Genomic DNA, 23,442 nt, shown 5'->3' with positions numbered 1-23,442 from the left:
GCAGGCGTTGTAATTGCATCCTAAGGAGGCATCTAATGGCGACTAAGGTCATAAGAACATAAGCAGTGCCTCTGCTGGGTCAGACCAGAGGTCCATCACGCCCAGCAGTCCACTCATGCGGCAGCCCATCAGGTCCAGGACCTGCATAGTAATCCTCTATCTGTACCCTTCAATCCCCTTTTCCTTCAGGAAATCATCCAGTCCCTTCTTGAAACCCTTAGGCGCCATTAGAAGCAATTCTCCAAAGAAAGACATCTGCAATGTAGGTCAGTGAAACCCTGGCTTACAATTGCAGACACCTAAATTTTGTGGTAGGTACTGTTAACTGCTATTTTTTATGTTCAAACAATTTTTATTGATGGCAAAAGATATCCACAGTACAACAATCATGGCAGCATCAACCTAGCAAATAACAATAATGCTGTAGTCAAACATTTATAGCTTATTATACCCCAACTGCCCCCCTCCTGGCATCCCCCTCCCTGCCTTTAGGTTCAAATAATTTTTGTGATGACAAAAGAATATCCAACAGCAAGAAATACAAAACCACCACCAATGCAGGAAAATATGGCAAAGGTAAATCCAATCAGCAAAAGTTTTGTATAAAACATAGTCCCCCCCAACAACACTTCCCCCAACTCTCCTCCCCTCAAAAACCCAACAAAGCCCCAAAATTAACAAGTTTAGAAACCAGAATTCTTATGGTCTCTGAACATAGCCAATCTCCCCAAAGTGGTTCTCCAAATAACCAGACGAAAGAGAGAGAGAGAGAAAAAAAAAGGGTCTATATAGATTTAATCACAAGTTCAAAAGTGGACTACGTCCCAGGGTGGGGGGCAAAGACTGTAAATAGGCATCCCAAATGAGCAAAACTGTTTTCCATTTGCCTGGGTGACCCTCCACCATTCTTGCTTCCCAGGTAGCCAAGACATGAAGCTGGTTTCTCCTTTTCCAAAAAGATGGCGGTTCTGGGGAAGTCCAAGACTGCAAAATGCATTTGCGGGCCAGGAGATAACTGCAATTTTTTAAACAGCATCTAAGTGGGATTGACATGCGGCCAGTGCCATTTTATTAGGCTGTTTACAGAATCTAGCCCTTAGAGCTTACAAAAGGCTCAGTGAATATTTTCTAGGGAATGCAGTACAAGAGACAGAGAGCGAGATTGAACCACCAGGTAAGAGTTAGAGGTATTAAATGCTTATTCATAGAGCCAGGTTTAAGTTTCTTTATTGAGGCAATACTACAGATATGTAATAACAACTTGTTCCAGGTAATGGGAGCTATAAAGTAAAAAGCGTTATGTCTAATAGATTACACTCGGGCATGTTCACAGTGAAGGAAGCTGAGGTGGCTTTATTCCTAGCTTGGATTCCCCTCATACGCTCTATCTTCTTGATAGCCCTGATGTTGTGGCAGCAGCATTTCTGTGGCTAAAGAGCAGAAATAAAGGCTCCTTTCAGAGCTTTTCTAAAAGAATCTTGACTGGCCAGCTGGTGTTAATTCAAGAGGAATGCCCAAGTCTTCCTGAAAGAGGGAGCTCAGTTGCCATATCACTATATTTATTTTTCATTTGTGAATGAAAATTGAAGTACATTAATATACAGGATTTCAGAATATATATTTTGGTATGTTTGATTTATTATATGAACCAGCGCTTCCTATATCTTTCCAAAATAATTTTAATTTCACATTTACCTAATGTTTAATAGCACTCAAGAATATTTCCTAAGCAACAATATCTACACATAGGTTTTCTTATAGCATGGCTTTCTAGAAACTGTAAGCTTGAGTGTTGATTTTCTGCCAGTTGCCAACCTGGGACCTATTTGAACTATAGCAAATTAATACCTTTTCTCCACTGCATCCAAAATACAGAACTTCGGAAGCTCCAAAGTGTTTTTTTTCCCCTCAAGCAACACTATAAATGTAGACTATTAATAAAGAGGGCAATTTTTAAACTATCTGTAGGATTTTCAAAATGACAGGTATGCCAATTTTCAAAGGAATATTGACCCCTGGTGATTCCCTTAGAAAATTCAGGCTGATAGGGGAATATAGATTCTTCACACCCTGTGTACAATTACTCTACCCTGGCCTGATCCTGCTCTTTATCCTATAGGCAATAAACTCTAGGACTGCAGAGAAAGCTCATGAAGAAGTTTTGAAACTATTTTTGAATTACTACGGCCAGTTTGAATTCTTTGACTTTTAACATGATTACTGTTTTATGTTTTACTGTTGCCTAAACAATATCAGAATTTACCTTAGAAATAAATGGAATATGTATTCTTGTATAAGGCTTAATTAATTTTATAAGCACTTGTGTTCTGATGTTTCGTAAAAGCTCTGCAAGAGAAAAGAAAAGATTAATATCATTAAATGTCTTAACAGTCTAAGACTCAAAATGAGTTTTAAAATTATCTCAGCTACTCGTATAATTTTTGTCTGCAATTAGCATTACTTCATGCATTTCAAATTCTAAATGGAAAAAATATCTTTATATATTAAAACAGTAGCACTTGGTAAAATCACTTTAAAATGTAGCTTGTACATTTTTCCATGCTGCAGGAAAGCATTTATTTGGAGACATCAACAGTTGAATCAGTGAGAAGCCTTAAGTCATTAGCTCTCTATGTGAGCTAACAAAAAGAGCATATTAATGCTTATCAGCCATGGGGCTATTCTACAACTGGGCGATTCTATTTAGGTGCCCTGAGGATGTGTAGCAGAAGCACATTCTATAATAGCATTTGAGTGCCGAGATTCCATTACAAAATACTAATAAAACTTGGTATTAGCACACCTAACATTTACACACTATCCACAGACCTGGTATAAGTGTGGACATGTAAATATGGCAGGGATGTACTTACATAAGAATATAAGATTTACCATATTGGAACAGACTGAAGGTCTATCGAGACCAGTATCCTGCCCACGTTCCAAGCACCAAAACAGATTCTATGCTGCTTATCCTAGGAATAAGCAGTGGATTTCCCCAAGCCATTTCAATAATGGCCTATGGACTTCTCTTTTAGGAAATTATCCAAACCTTTTTAAAACTCTGCTAAGCTAACTGATTTCATCACATTCTCTGGCAATGAATTTCAGAGTTTAATTACCCGTTGTGGAAAAAAAAAAATATATTTTCTCTAGTTTGTTTTAAACCTGCTACCTAGTAGTTTCATCGCATGTCCCCTAGTCCTAGTATTTTTGGAAAGAATGAACAAGCGATTCACACTACCCTTTCCACTCCACTCAGTATTTTATAGACCTCTATCATATCACCCATGAGCCATCTCTTCTCCAAGCTGAAGAGCCCTAGCCACTTTAGCCTTTCCTCTTGGGAAGGTTGTCCCATCCCTTTTATCATTTTTGTCATCCTTCTCTGTACTTTTTCTAATTCTGCTATATTTTTTTTTGAGATACGGCGACCAGAACTTCACACAGTATTGGAGGTATCATAGAGTGATACAAGGGCATTAAAAAATTTTCATCTTTGTTTTCCATTCCTTTCCTGTTAATTCCTAACGTAATGTAATGTAATTTATTTCTTATATACCGCTACATCCGTTAGGTTCTAAGCGGTTTACAGAAAATATACATTAAGATTAGAAATAAGAAAGGTACTTGAAAAATTCCCTTACTGTCCCGAAGGCTCACAATCTAACTAAAGTACCTGGAGGGTAATAGTGAAAAGTAGAGTTAGAGGAAAAATAAAAATAAAATAAACATTTTAACAAGACAGCATTGATCTAAATACTTTGGAAGGTAGAAGAGAGGAGAGAAAGTTCTATTTATTTTCTTAACCGCTGCAACACACTGAGCTGAGGGTTTCAACATATCCTCAATAATGATACCTAGATCCTTTTCCTGGGCAGCGACTCCTAACGTGGAACTCAGCATCACATAGCTATAGTTCGGGTTCCTCTTTCGCACATGCCTCACTTTGCACTTGCTCACATTGAATATCATCTGCCATTTTGACGCCTGGTCGTCCAGTCTCCTGGGGGCTGTCGTGTGAGCGGACTGCTGGGCATGATGGAACACTGGTCTGACCCAGCAGCAGCAATTCTTATGAGAATGGCATGTGTGTAAACTTTTAGCAGCAGGGTAATAAATTGAATATTGCACTTACCACCCATTATAGGCTATATCTCATGTTTAAGAGAACAGGAAATGATCTTACTAAAAATAATTGTTAATGCTGAGAGATAACGCTTCTAAAACAGAAAAATATAAGAAATTGCTTCCCCTTCTTCCACACTTCTTAGCAGAGGATACCTTCAATATGCTCCCTTATGAAGGGATCGTCCATGATGTTGCTGTGGTTTGTTTTCAGAATCTTCTCAAATTCAGTGATGTCATTATTCTGATAGGCACTATAAGAGAAAATGGCATGATTTTAAATGTGATGAAAATACAAATGAACACCTAGATATGAAAGCAGATTCATTAATAGGGAGCAGAAATTCACTACAAATTGCATGAGAGCAGAGCAGAAATGGATGCGAGTAGTGGAGAGTGTGTGGCGTAGTGGGGAGTGTATGGCACAGTGGTTAAAGCAACATTTGTGGGTTCAAACCCACGCTGCTCCTTGTGACCCTGGGCAAATCGCCTAATCCCCCCCCCATTGCCCCAGGTACATTAGATAGATCGTGAGCCCACCAGGACAGACAGGGAAAAATGCTTGAGCACCTGAATAAATTCATATAAACCGTTCTGAGCTCTCTTGGGAGAACGGTATAGAAAAATGAATAAATAAATAGTGAATTGTAAATCGTGACAGGATTGTCTTACTAAACAATACTGTTACAACCACTATTTATTATTTCTATAGCGCTACCAGATGGACGCAGCGCTGTACATTAAACACACAAGAGACAGTCCCTGCTCGAAAGAGCTTACAATCTAATTAAGACAGACACAGTGGACAAAATGGTGAATCAATATAAACTACCCATTTAGGGAAATATAAAGGGATGAAGGGGAAGAGAGGGTAGAGCACTACAGAGGGAATGATAAACAAATATGGTGCTTTACCAGTTGGTAGGGTTAGGACTTAAATGCAGCTTCAAAAAAGTGGGTTTTCAATCTGGATTTAAATACGGCCAGAGATGGAGTCCAACGTACCGAGTCTGGCAGGTTGGTCCAGGCAGACGGCACAGCAAGGAAGAAGGGATGGAGTCTGGAGTTGGCAATAGAGGAGAGGGGTACAAACGAGAGAGACTTGCCCGACAGACTTCACGGAGTGGAATATAGGAAGAGGAGAGATATTGAGGAGCCGCGGAGTGACTACACTAGTAGGTCAGTAAGAGGAGTTTGAACTGTATGTGGAAGCGGACAGGGAGCCAATGAAGCGACTTGAGGAGAGGGGTAACATGAGGATAACGACATTGGCGGAATACAAGGCATGAAGCAGAATTCTGAACAAATTGAAGGGGAGAAAGATGGCTAAGCAGACCCGCCAAAAGTAAGTTGCAGTAATCCGGTTGAGAGGTGACAAAAGCATGGATGAGGGTCTGGGCAGCATGCTCAGAAAGGAAATTCCAGATTTTGTGACATTGTATGGAAAGAAGCAACAAGTTTTGGCGGTCTGCTGTATATAAGAAGGAAAGAGATGAGTCAAAGATGACCCTGAGGTTGCAAGCTGACGAGACAGGGAGGTTGACAGCGTTATCCACCAAAATAGAGAATGGAGAAGAGGAGAGGCAGGTTTAGGAGGAAAGATAAGGAGTTCAGTCGGCCAATTTTAGATGTGGCAAGATATCCAGGTCAGGCAGGCTGAAACTTGGGCCTGGATTTCCATTGAAATTTTGGGTGTAGAGAGGTAAATTTGTGAGTCATCAGCATAGAGATGGTACTGGAAGCCCTGGGAAGAGACTAGAGTGCCAAGGGAAGAAGTGTAGATGGAAAAAAATGTTAAAGCATATTTTATTCCATAAAAATCTTGACAATGGCCTTCCATCAAAGAACACAAATAAAAATAACCTTACCTTACTAAATTTGTCATTGCTAAAATTTCTGGATCATTTTTGTATGGTTTAGCCTGGACATGAAAAAAAAGAGAGAGAGAAAAGATCAGTCTTAGGATCACTTCAGTGTTGAGACTAATTACTTAATTGACTTTGCTTTCATTTATAACCATACCTCCTGAGAGTCAAATGGATTTATCCCTGACTTCATCAGCATGTTTGCCAAGACCAAATATTTCAAGCAAGTAGTTCGCCTGGGACTCCCTGACTCATCATAATTCTTAAAAGCTTCAAAAAAGTCAGTGTGCGCCTTTTCAAATTCTCCTTCTCTTAAGTGCATTTTTCCTCCACATTCTGAAAAGGAGAGAAAAGATGTATATCAATGGCACGAGCATGCCTCCAAACAAGCATCTGAATAAACTCTCTTTTGTGGGACAAGGGCAAAGAATCATGAATTTTACTCCTGGTGGAACTCTGTACAAAAAAAATTTCAAAATTCTGCACACAAAATTTGCAAATTCTGCAAGTTTATTTGACAACATTTAAACAATATTTTTGCTAATTATCAACCAGAATTTCAGAACAATCCAGTATTTTCATTAAATTATACTAGAGAAAATAAACATCTCTCACCTCTGTCCCCCCCCCAGCCAGCATCTCTCAACTCTGTCGTCCCCCCCAGCATCTTTCACCTCTGTCCCCCCAGCCAGCATCTATCACTCTCTCACCTCCCCAGCCAGCATCCGTCACTCTCTCACCTCTATCCCCTCCCAAGCCAGCATCTTTCACTCTTTCATCTCTGTCCCCCCCTGCCATCATCTCTCACCTCTGTCCCCCCCAGCCAGCATTTCTCACCTGTCCCCTCCATCCAGCATCTGTCACTCTCTCACCTCTATCCCCTCCCCAGCAAGCCTCCGTCACTCTCTCACCTCCCCAGCCAGCATCCGTCACTCTCTCACCTTTATCCCCTCCCCATTCAGCATCTCTCACTCTTTCACCTCTGTTCCCCCAGCCAGCATCTCTCACCTCTGTCCCCCCCTCCAGCCAGCATCTCTCACTCGCTCACCTGTCTCTCACCTCTGTCCCCCCAGCCAGCATCTGTCACTCTCTCACCTCTATCCCCTCCCCAGCCAACATCTCTTACTCTTTCACCTCTGTTCCCTCAGCCAGCATCTCTCACCTCTGACCCCCCCTCCAGCCAGCATCTCTCACTCGCTCACCTGTCTCTCACCTCTGTCCCCCCCCTGCCATCATTTCTCACCTCTGTCCCCCCTCCAGCCAGCATCTGTCACTCTCTCACCTCTGTCCCCCCCTAAGCCAGCATATCTCACTCTCTCACCTATTTCCCCCCCCAGCCAGTATCTCCCACCTCTGTTCCCCCCCAGCCAGTATTCTCTCACTTTCTCCCCATTGTCCCCAATCTAGCATTCTTATCCACAACATTTGCGATGCCAATTTCAGTTAATGGTAACTTGCTGCCAGCTCTGCAAGATTCCCTCTACTGCAGTCCCACTGAAAAAGAAGACGTGACATCACGTGTGGGACCGCACTGCAGTAGAGGTAAGCCTGGAGAGCCCATGCAGGCTGCCCGAAGATATTGCAGGCAGCGATTTGGGCCGCAGTGAGGGATTGCCAACCCAACACCAAAATCTGTGCAGACCTCTGGTATTTTCCCCAACCAGCATCTTTCACTCTCCCTATTGTCCCCAATCCCTGTCCATTACCTCTGCGACAACAATTTCAGTTAATGGCAATCTGCTGTCAGTTCCACAGGCTTCCCTCTACCCTGGTTCGGCCGAAGAAGAGAGACATTGAGTGTGGGACTGAGGTAGAGGGAAGCCTGCAAAACTTATGCAGGCTGCCCGAAAATGTTGCCGGAAGCGATTTGGGCTGCAGCAACCTTAATCCTTCTTCGGGACCGGTGGAATCGGGATCTCGCCGCGTCCTATACTCCAGATACCTTTATGGAGCTCTTTCACACTTTGTATGCTTTTGTGAAATCTGTGGCTTGGCAGGAGATTCAATTCAAGATCCTTCAAAGGGCTTATATTACTAAGGAGCGGGGTGCTCATATGGGTTTATGGGATGTGGATCTGTGCTCTAAAAGCAAACAGGCCCCCGGGATGTTACTCCACTCCTTTTTGGAGTATCCTGCTCTCACCCTGTGGAATTCTTCCTTTGCGCAGCTTCAACTGGTCTTGCAGCGTGATCTGGAGTGGGATTATAAGACACTGCTTCTTGGTGACCAAACCCTGCTGGAAGCCCAAGGCCTCACTGTACCTCAGCGTCGCTTTATATATTTGACCTTGCTCACAGTCAAACGTACGATTTTACAGTATTGGATCCAAGAGGGGGATATTCCACTGGTTTGCTGGCTCACTCAGATGTCTGAATTGGCACAGTTTGAGCTCTGCTATCATTCCCGTTCCACCAGTCTGGAAGTTCAGGCGTATTTGGCTTTATGGTGAGTGTTCTTGCAGTTACCTCTAGTCTCTCGGTCTAGGGAAGGGAGTTAGGGTGGGGGTTTGTATGGGGAGTATGTGTGGTGTATGACTGCCTGTATGACTGGGTTGTGGTGAGTTGCCTGGTGTGGGTGTTGTGTCTTGAGTTGGGGATTCCTTGGGATAGGTACTATGCCTTAAGAAAACTGTGGGGTTACAAGGGGGACCATGGGCTGTTCGTGCGGTTGGAGTGTTTTTCAGAGTGTGGTCTGGAGCTCTGTTGCTCAGTATCTTTTCTCTTCCTACCTCCTGGCTTGAGGTGTTTGGGGTGTCCTGTAGTCCCACACTCTGTTTGGTCATTGCACCTGAGCTTCTGCATTCACTCCCGGTGGGGGGCTGTGGGCTCCTCATATTTTTTGTTGTTCTTGTTATTATCCGCGCATGAGGAGGGGGCTTCTCTATCGTTACTATTGTATTTTCTGCTGGTATTGCTGATTGTATTGTTTTGCATTGTTCACAGCCGCTTTTGTTTGCCTTTGTATTCTTTGTATATCCTGTGTTACTCTGGTTGACCTCAATAAACAAGATTTAAAACAAACAAACAAACAAACAACAACAACCTGTGCAGACTTTAGGGAATTATGCATCCCTGGGGAATTCCGCACAAATTCTGCATTGCACAGTAGCACAGAATTCCACCAGGAGTAGAATTTGCATCCTTGGGTCCAGTGGTTCTTAAACCTGGCCTGGAGGACCCCCAGCCACTCAGGGTTTCAAGATATACCTAATGAATGCACATGAGAGAAATCTGCATACCTTTTACCTAATTTACAGGCAAAATAAATCTTATTCATGCATTCAAATTCGAACCAGCACTTTAAGAGCATTTTCAACCAATACCGGAGCCATTGCAAAATGATGTTGTTGTACTGAAATACCTTCCCACGCCTGAATGGTAAAGTTCCTACCTAAATCCCCCTCCCACACTAACATATGAAGTTTTTCTAGATTTAGCAGTATGTAATAGTTTGTACAGGCCCGATATACACCCCTTGCCTACCGGCCTCTCCAAAGACTGCTCAAAAATAGATCTTTGGAGACATTCACTTGCGTCCCTCTTGGCCCTTAGAAAATAATTCTTTACTTGCAGGCAGGAAAAAGACCTCTAGACTGTAAAGAATACCGATTACTCAACACAGCAAATTCCGTAATATGATTCCCAGCCACAAATTGCCGCAAACAAGACAAGCTCGCCTTCCCCCAACATATGAAGATTCCTCCTCTCTACCAGGGACAAAATCAGGGGCATGTGCTAGAGGCATGAAGTGCAGCCCTCCACTAGTGGACAAAAGCCTAGAACATTCCACTTTCCAAATTTTCAGGGTTAGCTGAACAAAAGGGTTGTCAATAGAGGAAATTTCATTGCTACTCAAACGCATCAATGGTAGATATCTGAGGCATGCAATACCCCTGGGAAGAGTAGACAAGCCTTGTTCAACTGTCACCCACAACTTCAGGGACTGTGCATGCCATTCAAAGAGAGCTCGAAGTTGAACCACTCTATAATAAAGTTCTAGATTGGGAACACCCATCCCACCCTCATTCTTAAATTTAAAAATCGCTTGTCTTGCTTCTCTAGGTCATTTACCACCCCAGATAAACAGAAAAATTTTTTTATGCCGAAACGGAAAGCAACCCCAGGTCACTGAGATAGTCAATAATATCCTGGTCTGACCCCTGTACCTCCGGCGAGTATAGATCCTGATAAAATTCTCTAAATTGGCGTTGAATATGCTTATCTTCAGTAAGAACATTACCCTGTTTATCCCTAATATTGATAATATTAGCCTGAGCTTGTTGAACTTTCAGTTTATGAGCCAATAATTTACCCCCTTTATTTCCGGCTTCAAAAAACTTAAGTTTCAAGCGCTCCAATTTGAACTTAATGTCCTAATCTTTCAACTTCCCCAACTGCGATCTAAGCTCCGAATACGGATCTTAGTCCTTGTCCCTCCTTGCCCCTTTTTACGATAGTCCACTTGTAATGCCAACTCTTCCCTTAGATTCTTCTCCTCTGCTAATCGATCTTTCTTCTTATGAGATGCTATAGAAATAAAATCTCCCCGCAGAACAGCCTTGAGAGACTCTCATATAGTGGTAGGGGAATACTGATCCACCCTATTGCTCTCCAAAAAGTCCCTGATAGTGTGTTCTACCTTTTTAAGTACTAAAGGGTCAGCCAGCAGACTATCATTCAATCGCCAGTATCTGTCCCTCACTCTTGACTGACCCCAGTCCAAATCAGCCCATATTGATGCATGATCAGACCAGACAATCTCTTCAATTTTAGACACTATAATCCCCCACCCCCCCAAACAAAGCATTTGAATCCTTGAATAAGAGTTATGGACTGATGAATAAAATGTGTAATCCTTATCCAGCAAATGTTGATGTCTCAACCCATCTACCAATTGAAGCATGTCCAAAAAGATGCGCAATCTCTTCCTATCTGATTTTAATCTACCCCCAGATCACCTGTAGAGTCCTATCTAGGGTCCATCACCAGATTAAAATCTTCCCCCAACAACAGAGATCCTACTTTAACGGGATATTCCCGATAATTTACCAATTTCTCCCCACTTTCAAAAAAATGTGTCTCCTGAACAAAACATATGTCTATATATATAATGGATTCAATTCTTTCTGCAGTAATTGTCTTACGCAGTATGTTCAACCCTTTCACAGTAAAACTGCCCCAGCGAATTTTATCTGTACCACCCATCCCCAATACTACAGAACCAAAACATTCTAATGCCCCACACCCATAGCCTACAATTAAGAGCACCCCTTTCCCGGAGGCTACCCTACAAATGAATCCCACATTCTGTACCTACCCATCCCCCACCCCTCCCCCTTCCTTTCACAGCTACCACACCCCCACCCCTCCCTCATAGCCATTACTTCCTCCCTCCATGGCTTTGGATAGCATCACCAAAGTCCCCTTCACACCTAGATCTTCTCCCCTACAACCATACATCACACTCTTACCTCCTCATTCGCAACACCCGTTACATGACTCAATCACTCAAGACAATCACCCCACATTCATTCTCTAGCCCCAGACCAATCATACAGTTCAACAGTTACTGTAGCAGTCCAAGAGAAATCCAAGCCAACAGTCTCTAGTAAGGTCCTTCAGATTTCCGGAATATCCTCTCCAGCTTCTCTGCTAAGTGCAGAAGTTGATGCCCCAGCACCTGTAGGCCTGCTCCTCTTTTGCACCCTTGTCACCTGTACTTCTCCAACTGCTGCGCTGCCATCTTTCCAGAGGTTGTTGCATCCTCCTTCGTGACCAGCCCTTCTTTTCACAGTAGAGCCCACGTCTCCTTCACTGTAGCCACTTTCTTATTTGTTCCGTTGATGGTTACTAACAAGTCAAATGGAAACAACCATTTATAGCGAACTGATTTCTGTTTCAAGATGAGTAATATAGGTCAAAACTCCCTCCTCCTTTGTAGAGTAATGGAAGAGAGGTCCTGGAATATTTCTATTTTAGTGTCTTGCCAATTTATCAGACCCAATTCCAGTGCTTTGCGCAAGATGTTATCTTAGTCCCTGTAATTGTTGAAGCTTGCTATAATATCTCTGGGAAAATCTCCCTGCTTCAGTCCCAGGGTCCTGCGAGTCCTGTCTACTTTAAGATCCATGGCAAGAACTGCAAAGTCCCCTGTCTCTCTAACGAAAAGGCAGTGATAGAGTTTTTGAACCACTTGAATAGCTTCGCGGAACTCTTCAGTATTGGGAACACCCCTAATACATATATTTTGCCTCTCGAACTGCTTCCTTAATTTTCCCTTTTACCACCGTGACTGCTCTTTTAACATTATTAGCCCATTCCTAGAGTCTGCTTTGGTAATCGGAGCCATGTTATCATCACTCTGATGTCTTGGCAAAGCCTGCCTGTTTACCTCCTATTCCAATGCACTTTCCCCAGACTAGCACCCGGTAGCCATGGAGGCCCCACGCACATGGCGCAGGCTGCATTTTTCACCACCCTTCCCCGGTGGTCTTCCTTCATCAAATTTCTTTTTCGTCGGCATAGTCGAGACCTTCATACCTTCCGGCTCTACACCTCGCTCAAATTGGATGAAGACTGTCACAACTGCACATTCTCATACGTGTTTTTCTTTCTTTGACGTCGGAGCACCCTCTCTAACCAGCCATCCCACTTGGTGACATCACCTGAAGCCAGAGGTTTGTTCTTTGAAGAAACTGAGGTTGCAATCTCACCGCACTGACAATTAACTGCCAATGTAAGGATAATCGATCATGACTTTACCAGGTTTGACTTACTGCCCCCTTTGTGTATGCCATAGCACTATGTATGTAATGTATGTTAATGATTAATTTAACAGGTCTTTGTATAGGTTAATGGTTGGATGTACTTGCTCATATAAGCTGATTGTTTTTTTGTTTTATTTCAGTTTATTTCATTCTGTAATGCTATTCCTCCTGAAGAAGCCTTTTGGCAAAACTCAGGTCTGGGTCGAGGAGAACGGTTGAATTCTTGAACTGGAAAGTGAGGAGAAGGGTGGATATGGTCACTCTCCACAAAAGTGGAAGCAGGGAATTATAGGCCAGTAAGTATGACTTCTATGGTAAGCAAATTAATGGAAAAGCAAAAATAACCCGGAAATGTGAAAAATCAATAATGTTATAACAAACCCTTTCACAAAAAATACAGTAGGATGTCACAAAAAGTCAGTGCTGCTGAAGTTCCAATAAAGGGAGTTTCAGATAACTGGAGGAAAAAGCCTCAGATTGGAACCCTTCCACCACCACAATGGTGGTCCAAGGTGGTTGGGCGAGCACCTCACTGGCAAAAAACCTCCAGACCGACTCCCAATAAATAATAAACTTAAAGCAGGACTGTGGTGCAAAAGATAGAGGATAAATTTCCACTTATCTAATTTAGTCGATCGGTACGATTGGTGTACCGATCGACTAAATTAGATAAGTGGAAATTTATCCTCTTTCTTTTGCACCACAGTCCTGCTTTAAGTTTATTATTTATTGGGAGTCGGTCTGGAGGTTTTTTGCCAGTGAGGTGCTCGCCCAACCACCTTGGACCACCATTGTGGTGGTGGAAGGGTTCCAATCTGAGGCTTTTTCCTCCAGTTATCTGAAACTCCCTTTATTGGAACTTCAGCAGCACTGACTTTTTGTGACATCCTACTGTATTTTTTGTGAAAGGGTTTGTTATAATAATAATATAAGCAAATTAATGGAAACACTTTTAAAACAGTGATTGGTGAAGTTTTTGGAATCCTGTGGATTATAGGACCAGAAGCAACATGGATTCACTAGAGGTAGGTCTTGTGAGACAAATCTGATTAATTTCTTTGACTGGGTGACCAGAGAATTGAATAGAGGGAGTGCACTAGATGTGGTGTATTTAGATTTTAGCAAAGCCTTTGACAGTGTACTACACAGACGTCTAATAAATAAACTGAGTGCTCTTGGGATGGGCCCCAAAGTGATGGGCTGTGTCAAGAACTGTTTGAGTGGAAGGCAATAGAGGGTAGTGATCAATGGAGATCGCTCCAAGGAAAGGGATATTACCAGCGGTGTGCCTCAAGGTTTTGTTCTTGGGCCTGTTCTTTTTAACATTTTTATAAGTGATATTGCTGAAGGGCTGTCAGGTAAGATTTGCCTCTTTGTGGATGATACCAAAATATGCAATAGTAGACACCCAGGATGGTGTGAGTAACATGAAGAAAGATCTGGCAAAGCTTGAAGAATGGTCTGAAATTTGGCAGCTAAAATTGAATGCTAAGAAATGCAAAGTCATGCATTTGGGCTGCAAAAACCCAAAGGAATAGTACAGTTTAGGGGGTGAAGAACATATGTGTATGACAGAAAAGTAGGGCTTGGGTGTGATTGTATGTGATGATCTTAAGGTGGCCAAACAGGTTGAAAAGGTGACAGCGAAAGCTACGATGCATAAGAAGAGATATAGCTAGTAGGAAAAAGTAGGTATTCATGCTCCTGTATAAGACTCTGGTATGTTTTTATTGCATTCCTAAAGCTGAGGAGTCCTTCAAGGGATCTCATCTGTGGGGACAGTCGATTCCAGTGGCTCAGTATGAAGTGGGAGTAGGAATGCTGTTTGGCAGTTGAAGAGCACGACTGGGAGGTGTTTTGAGGCATATTTTATCCTGGGAGCGGAGGGACCTGTTTGGCACACAGAGAGGACGCTTTGCCATCACGTAGTCTGGTGCAATGTTGTGTAAAGATTTGAATGCTAGCATCAGGCCCTTGAAGACACAACATTTGGCTATGGGCAGCCAGTGAGCTGACGATAGAGCCTGGGAGACAGGGTCACAGGCACGGAGGTTTTTTAGAAGTCCGATTTCCACATTTTGTACACACTGGAGACGTTATATGTTGTTTGCCATGAGACCATTGAATAGGGCGTTGCAGTAGTTCATGAGGGAAAGGACTAAGGCATAGAGTAGTTGGGTGAAGTCAGACTCAGAAAAGCAGTTTTTTATTTCGAGTTGATGTAGGTAGTAAAATGAGGAAAATATCACCTGGCACCCGAGAGATATGGTTGGAAAATGACAGGTTGGGGGGTCAAAGAATATTCCTAGGCTGCATGCTTGATCCTTTGCAGTTAAGGTAGTTGAGTCCCAGCATAGCAAGGGACAGGCGCGGTTGCAGTGTTCTTTACGGATCCAAAGGAGTTCATTTTTTGAGGTGTTTAGTTGTAATTTGTTAACGGTCATCCAGTTTTTGATTTCCAAAACGCCATTTTAGGAGTTTTGCGATCTCGGCATCGTGGCTTTCTCCTAGCGGTAGGTATAGCTGGATGTCATCCACGAAGGAGTGAATCTGTATTTGGTATTTGCGGGCTATGTCTAGGACCTGCCTAATGTAGAGACTGAATAATAGGGGGGATAGCAGAGCCCCTGGGGAACACCATATCTGATTGGTTTCGGTTTTGATAGTGCATCGTTGAGCAGTATGCTTTGATATCTATTATCCAGAAAAGAGGTGAACCTTCTATGCAGGTACTTTCTCTGTTACTACTTAGCTCACAAATTAGGTTTTTGCACCTGAGGCAATGGAGGTTAAGTGACTTACCCAGGGTTACAAGGAGACATGGTGAGAATTGAACTCAATTCCCCAGGTTCTTAGCCTACTGCACTAATCAGCAGAAGCTATTTTGCTTGGGGGTAAAATATGGTCTTACAAAATTCTTTACAATCAACCAAATAGTATCCAAGCCAGAATACATGCAATAATTTAAATAATGAAAGCTTTTGGATAAAATGATGATGTAGTGCTTTAATTAAACTTGTGTGAAAATATCAAAAAGCTGGACTAGTGCATAACCATTTCAATGACATGCTTTCAATTTTTCATGAGTATGCCTCAGCCCCACCACTCCACCGCTGTGCTATCTTGTGACTGCGTGGAGATTTATGTGGCGCTTCATCATCGGCTGCTCATATCTTTTTATTTTTGTATAGAATCGTGAAAAATCCTTCATATATTTTTTAAAATATTTTGCTTAATATAAAGAGTGATGTAGATACTTAGCTCTTATCAGCCAACGTCTGGGAGTCTAACCCGACATGTTTCGCGCCAAACGGCGCTGTATCAAGGGTCTCACGAGTACGCGCTAGTCATCCGACTCATAGTATTGCTCAGAGTAAGATCACAGTCACAAGATAGCACAGCGGTGGAGTGGTGGGGCTGAGGCATACTCATGAAAAATTGAAAGCATGTCATTGAAATGGTTATGCACTAGTCCAGCTTTTTGATATTTTCATTCATTTCTACATTTTGGGGCTGGTATAAGCATTCACTACTTTAGCTATATTTGAGGAAGCTTAATTAAACTTGTGGCATGCAGAAACTAGATTCTACGAGAAAGAAACCTACAGCTATTGTTTTTAAGAAGCACAAGTACTGCTCAGCTTACACACTGCCTTGGGAGAATCTCTTCATTAAGGCGATTAATGAATCCCAATCAGTAAATAAATAGTGTTAGTAGGGAAATTATATTACGTTTATATATTAGAAAATAAATTGAGAAGTGTATTGCTCTTGATAGCAATTTTTCAGAGCTTATAGACCCTACATTCAGTAATATTGATGTGCTTTCTTTATTCCAAATTATACATCAGACTGGTATAACATCTGCAATGTAGGACAGTGTCTGGACTCCTTTACCCTATTTTAGAAAGAATCTGTATCATTTTTCTCCTTAACCATTTTTATAACTGAATACAAAATAGGAAGCATCTCAATGCTACTTTCTCTTATCTATGAGCAGTTTAGGTAGGCATAAAATCATGATTTGGTTGTTTGTTTTCTTTACATGTTCTCACAAAGTTCTTGTCTCAGAGGATATTTAACTATACACTTCTCCCTCCCGATTCGCGGTTTTAGGACTCGTGATTTTGATTATTCACGATTTCCTAAAACCGGAATCACCCCCACCTCTCAGGACCTGGTGGTCCAGCGGTCTTTCGGCACAGGAGCGATCTTCCTACGCTCCTGCCCCGTGCAGACCACTCATACAAATGGCTGTCGTGAGTTCCCGTCATAGGGGGGGAAATATACTTATATAATATCTGTTAGATAAAAGTGCTAGTTTATTGTACCATTGGTTTGCATATTTTATTGCACTTTGTCTTTATTTTAAAAATTAATAAAGAATTATTTAAAAAAAAAAAAAAAGAGTTAAATAGAAAGCTTGTTTTTTCCTAGAATTGATTGTTAAGGTTACCACGTTGGAAAATACATTAACTTATCGACTATAAACAAAATTTAATGAAATTTAGCACCAACTAGAAAAATCTGGTATTTATAGAAAGAAAAATATAAAAGTACAAAAAAATAAGAAAGGGGAATTGAAAGGGACCAATGATAGTTTGCATCAAAGCTATATTGACAAGACTAGTTCTAAAGTCATAATAGCCACAAACACTGGAGGTAACCTTTCCCCATACTAAATGATATACCAGAATGGCTGTTTAAAGAAATAATAGAGATATTAAATGCGAGGAGGAGGAATCCATTCATGTAAAGCCCATCTATTTTTGATAGCGTGATTAGTCGGTGACATTCTTTTGTGAAGGGAATTATCCTAGTTGTCCGCCTGTCCCTGCAGTTCCTGGGACTGGAGGGTAATAAATCTCTTGAGATTAGCACATGGCAAACGACTGCACGTTCTGACAGTCCTCATAGGTTACGAGTTGACACAACCAATCCTTAGTTTTTGGTTTCAGTTAAGCTTTGGCTGAAACCAGGTTATAGCTTGGCTGTAATTTTGGTTTCTTCCAAAAGTGTTTTGACAGTTTCAGTAGCAGTTTCAGTCGAAAACTGAAAAAAAAGCAGTGTGCATGCAGTTCACTTAAATGATGTACTCAAATTTACAAGAACTGTCAATGGGAGAAAGAGGATTTCAACCCTGGATTCCCTGGCTCTCAGCCTGCTGTTCTAACCACTAAGTTACAGCAAAGTAGAAAACACAGAATCAATAGCTGGTGATGGAAAAAGGGGACATAAATAACAGCAGAGGTCATGAGTAAGGGTATAGAGGCACATTTGAGAACAAATGTATTGAGGAGCTGAAGAGCAACCACAGTTGTAGGCAAGTAGAAGCTTGAACTGCATGCGGAAGCAGATATGAAGTGATGTACAGATTTCAGAAGAGGGGTTAACATGTTCTACACATACTGAAAGATAAGGGTGTAGTTATTAAGGTGCATTATGGCAACAATGATTGTTATTTGCCCTTTAACACACATTACATTATCATGGGATATATCATATAATGAGACGTAAAACACATGCAAATGCATGCAAAATATCCCATTATTATTTAAATTGAATAACAACTTGCAGTTGTATCTTAAAGCAGTCATGCATTAAAAGAATCTCGCTCATTCCCTATCCCCCATGCCTCCTAAAATACTTACCACCATCCTGAAGAGCTTCCTATCATAACTCCTCCCTGAAGAGCCCCCCACCTTCCCAACCATTCAAATCATTGATGTCTAAGAGTTCCAGGGCAGGAGAAATCCCCAGTTGCTCCTGCCCCTGCCAGCAACATATTCAAAATGGCACCAGCAATTCCACGGAATAGTCTCAAAGTCGCCAGTGTCTTTTTAAACTTGGTGTTCAAAGAGGCAAGAACTCATAGATGCCACAGATTTGAACAGATTGCCTGGTGGGCCTACCAGAAGGTGGAGGAGCTCTTTGGGAGGGGGGATTTGTGGTGGAAGAAAATTATTTTATGGTTAAATTATTTTTTATTCAATTACACAAAACATGAACCATAGAAACAAAAAATGCAGCCAATAAACAGAACATCATCAATATACACAAAGGCTCATACCCGCCCCCTCCCCATAGCTGACCCACTATGATGTGCTTGAGAGCAATCAGGCTGCAATCAGTGTTATGCAGCTTGTAAAGTTCATCACAAGTTGCATTATTTAGGTACAGCAAATGTCACTAACCTGCAGTACTGAGTTACTGCAGGTTAGGGACTCCAGCAGTAAACTAGGTGCAGTTAAAGCCTCAATTTTACTGCAGATCAATAACGACTACCCCCTCTAAAAGATATTTGAAAAAAAAAAAATTAAGGCAGTTTCATATCAACAAGAAAGTCACATTCAAGTTGACCTTCCAGGAACACATTGTATTACAGTTAAAGTAAAAAAAGACTGGAGATCAAATATTCCAGTTTCTGCATTTTTTTTAAAAAAGTGTCATTCTATCAATAACTGAAATCGTCTTAGTTTTGTCCAAGATCTTTTTCCCTTTAAAAAAATCAGTATAGAAAAACAACTTATAAGCCAACATTTTAAAACGTGGTTGGGACTGATGTGCATACTTGCCTTAAATTCTCTCATCACCCACCCAATAATTCATGTTTACTGAAGTACACTGAAATAGAAGAGACTGCTTGAAAGCACAGTTACTTACCGTAACAGGTGTTATCCAGGGACAGCAGGCAGATATTCTTAACACATGGGTGACGTCACCGACGGAGCCCTCGGTACGGACCTTTTTAACTAGAAGTTTCTAGTTGGCCGCACCGCGCGTGCGCGAGTGCCTTCCCGCCCGACGGAGGAGTGCGTGGTCCCCAGTTAGGATAAGCCAGCTAAGAAGCCAACCCGGGGAGGTGGGTGGGACGTAAGAATATCTGCCTGCTGTCCCTGGATAACACCTGTTACGGTAAGTAACTGTGCTTTATCCCAGGACAAGCAGGCAGCATATTCTTAACACATGGGTGACCTCCAAGCTAACAAAGAGGGAGGTGGGATGGTTGGCCATTAGGAAAATAAATTTTGTAACACAGATTGGCCGAAGTGTCCATCCCGTCTGGAGAACGCATCCAGACAGTAGTGAGTAGTGAACGTGTGAACTGAGGACCAAGTGGCCGCCTTGCAGATTTCCTCGATGGGCGTGGAGCGGAGGAAAGCTACAGAAGCAGCCATAGCTCGGACTCTGTGGGCCGTGACAGTTCCTTCCAGTGAGAGACCGGCCCGAGCGTAGCAGAAAGCAATACAGGCAGCAAGCCAATTGGAAAGTGTCCGTTTGGAGACAGGATGACCCAAACGGTTGGGGTCGAAAGACAAAAAGAGCTGAGGGGCTGTTCGGTGAGCTCTGGTACGATCAAGATAGTAAGCAAGGGCACGCTTACAATCCAGCGTGTGCAACGCCTGTTCCCCAGGATGCGAGTGAGGCTTAGGGAAGAAGACGGGTAGCACAATGGACTGGTTGAGGTGAAAAGCTGAGACCACCTTGGGAAGGAATTTAGGGTGGGTACGCAGAACAACCTTGTCATGGTGGAAAACAGTGAAAGGTGGGTCGGCAACCAGTGCATGCAGTTCGCTAACCCTCCTGGCAGAGGTGATGGCAATTAGGAAAAGCACCTTCCAGGTAAGAAGCCTGAGTGAAGTTGTGGCAAGAGGCTCAAACGGAGGTTTCATGAGAGCTGAGAGAACCACATTCAGGTCCCAGACGACAGGAGGAGGCTTGAGAGGCGGTTTGATGTTGAAGAGCCCTCTCATAAATCTGGAAACCAGAGGATGAGCCGTGAGGGGTTTTCCGAGAATAGGCTCGTGAAACGCAGTGATGGCACTGAGGTGGACTCTGATGGAGGTGGTTTTGAGGCCAGCGTTGGACAGCGAGAGCAAATATTCCAAGACAGTTTCCACCGCCAAAGAGGTGGGTTCTTGATGATGCCGGAGACACCACGAGGAGAATCTGGTCCACTTCTGATGGTAACATTGGAGAGTGGCCGGTTTCCTGGAGGCGTCCAAAATGAGGCGGACCGGTTGAGATAGATTCTCCGGAGAGGTCAGCCCGAGAGAAACCAAGCTGTCAGGTGGAGGGAAGACAGATTGGGATGCAGTAGAGACTGATGCTGCTGTGTAAGTAGAGTAGGAAACACAGGAAGAGGAATGGGCTCCCTGGAGCTGAGTTGGAGCAGGAGGGAGAACCAGTGTTGACGAGGCCACCGAGGGGCGATGAGAATCATGGTGGCGTTGTCCCTGCGGAGTTTGGACAAGGTCCGCAACATCAGAGGAAGTGGAGGGAAGGCATAGAGGAACCGATCCCTCCAGTCGAGCAGGAATGCATCCGGTGCCAGACGGTGAGGAGAAAAGAGTCTGGAACAGAATTGGGGCAGCTGATGGTTGTGAGGTGCTGCAAAGAGGTCCACCTGCGGAGTGCCCCATCGAGCAAAGATGGAGAGCAGAGTCGGAGGGTCCAACGTCCACTCGTGAGGTTGAAGGATGCGGCTGAGATTGTCGGCCAGAGAGTTCTGTTCGCCCTGGATATAGACCGCCCTGAGGAAGAGATTGCGGTCCGTGGCCCAGGTCCAGATGCGCAGAGCCTCCAAACAAAGGGGGCGAGATCCGGTGCCGCCCTGCTTGTTTATGTAGTACATGGCGACTTGATTGTCTGTGCACAGGAGGAGGACTTGAGGGCAGAGAAGATGTTGGAAAGCCTTGAGGGCGTAGAACATGGCTCTGAGTTCCAGGAAATTTATGTGATGACGACGCTCCTGTGGGTCCAAAGTCCCTGGGTGCGTAGGTCGCCTAGGTGAGCTCCCCATGCGTAGGGGGACGCATCGGTGGTGATGATCATAGAGTGAGGGGGCAGATGAAAGAGTAGACCCCTGGAAAGATTTGAGGAGTTCAACCACCATTGGAGAGATTGCTGAAGAGATGATGTCACAGAGATGGGATGAGAAAGAAGATCTGTAGTCTGTGACCATTGGTTGGCGAGAGTCCATTGAGGTGTCCTGAGGTGGAGTCGCGCCAGAGGAAGGACATGCACCGTCGAGGCCATGTGACCCAGGAGGACCATCATCTGTCGGGCAGGGATGGAGGGATGCATGAGTACCTGACGGCAGAGATGGAGCAGGGTCTGCTTGCGATCTGAGGGGAGAAAGGCCCTCATCAGCGTGGTGTCCAGGACTGCTCCGATGAATTGAAGTCGCTGGGTGGGAAGCAGATGCGACTTGGGGTAGTTGATCTCGAACCCCAGGAGGTGGAGGAGAGAGATGGTGTGATGAGTAGCTTGTAGCACGAGTTGAGATGAAGGTGCTTTCACCAACCAATCGTCCAAGTAGGGGAACACCTGGAGGTTGTGAGACCTGAGGAAGGCCGCCACCACTATCAGGCATTTGGTGAAGACTCTGGGGGAGGAAGCGAGGCCAAATGGTAGTACTTTGTACTGGTAGTGGTGGTGTAGTACCTGGAACCGCAGGTAGCGGCGAGAGTTCTGATGGATGGAGATGTGAGTGTAGGCCTCTTTGAGGTCCAGGGAACATAGCCAGTCGTGTTGAGAAAGAAGAGGGTAAAGTGTGGCAAGGGAGAGCATCCTGAACTTTTCCTTGACCAGACACTTGTTGAGGTCCCTGAGATCGAGAATGGGACGGAGGTCTCCCGTCTTTTTGGGTACAAGGAAGTAGCGGGAGTAGAATCCCTGACCCCTTTGATCTGGAGGTACTTCTTCGATGGCATTGAGAAGGAGGAGGGATTGAACCTCCCTCAGGAGGAGGGGGGTTTGAGAGGAGTGAGAAGCAGACTCTACGGGAAGGTTGTCCGGTGGAAGAGTCTGGAAGTTGAGAGAGTAGCCGTGGCGGATGATGTTGAGGACCCACTGGTCTGACGTGATGACTTCCCAACGGCTTGAGAAAATGGTGAGACGACCCCCTATAGGCTGTGGAAGAGGCAGCGAGGGTGGATGACTGGCTATGCCCTGGAGAGAAGAGTCAAAAGGGCTGAGATTGTTTAGCAGGCTGAGAAGGCTTAGAGGGTTGAGAGGCCTGAGATCGAGCCTGGGCATGGAGCTGCTGTTGACGGGGTCGCCGAGATTGTTGAGGAGGCGGATTGAGTGGCCTGGCTGAGAACCTCCGCTGGTAAGATGATTGAGGCCGATAGGGTCGAGCAGGCGGAGCCTTCTTTTTCGGCTTGATTAGGGTGTCCCACCTGGTCTCATGGGCCGAGAGTTTCTGGGTGGTGGAATCCAGTGACTCTCCAAAGAGTTCATCCCCGAGACAGGGGGCGTTGGCCAAACGATCCTGGTGGTTGATGTCCAGGTCGGAGACTCTGAGCCAGGCTAATCGACGCATGGCTACGGCCATGGCAGAGGCCCGAGAGGTGAGCTCGAAGGAGTCGTATATTGAGCGGACCATATATTTTCGCATCTGGAGAAGACCAGAGATGTGTTGTTGGAATAACGGGACCTTGCGCTCAGGAAGGTACTTCTGGAGGGCAGACAGTTGTTGGACCAAATGTTTCAGATAGAAAGAAAAATGGAAGGAATAGTTGTTTGCCCTGTTGGCAAGCATGGCATTCTGGTAAAGCCTCTTGCCAAACTTGTCCATGGTCTTACCTTCTCTGCCAGGAGGGGTAGAGGCATAGACACTGGAGCCCTGAGTCTTTTTTAAGGTGGATTCCACCAGAAGGGACTCATGGGGCAATTGA

General features: G+C 43.8%; 1 protein-coding gene across 6 annotated transcripts in view; it reads right to left on the bottom strand.

Annotated features, from left to right (window-relative positions):
- COPS2 (COP9 signalosome subunit 2) overlaps positions 1–23,442 on the bottom strand; it is a 63,977-nt gene that overhangs the window by 10,964 nt on the left and 29,571 nt on the right. For all 6 annotated transcript variants that reach the window (XR_004536915.1, XM_033919802.1, XM_033919800.1 and 3 more), the window contains 4 exons: positions 6,151–6,329; positions 5,997–6,049; positions 4,285–4,382; positions 2,264–2,346 (listed from right to left, as the gene is read on the bottom strand). Coding sequence is in view for 5 of the 6 variants with exons in the window: in XM_033919802.1 (XP_033775693.1) it covers positions 2,264–2,346; positions 4,285–4,382; positions 5,997–6,049; positions 6,151–6,329 (413 nt within the window). In the remaining variant the exon portion in view is untranslated. The remainder of the gene's footprint in view (positions 1–2,263; positions 2,347–4,284; positions 4,383–5,996; positions 6,050–6,150; positions 6,330–23,442) is intronic.

This window comes from Geotrypetes seraphini, chromosome 14, assembly GCF_902459505.1.
Source record: "Geotrypetes seraphini chromosome 14, aGeoSer1.1, whole genome shotgun sequence".
NCBI lineage: Eukaryota > Metazoa > Chordata > Amphibia > Gymnophiona > Dermophiidae > Geotrypetes > Geotrypetes seraphini.
Note: the sequence above shows the minus strand (reverse complement) of the source record. Positions and strands in the feature narration are given on the sequence as shown.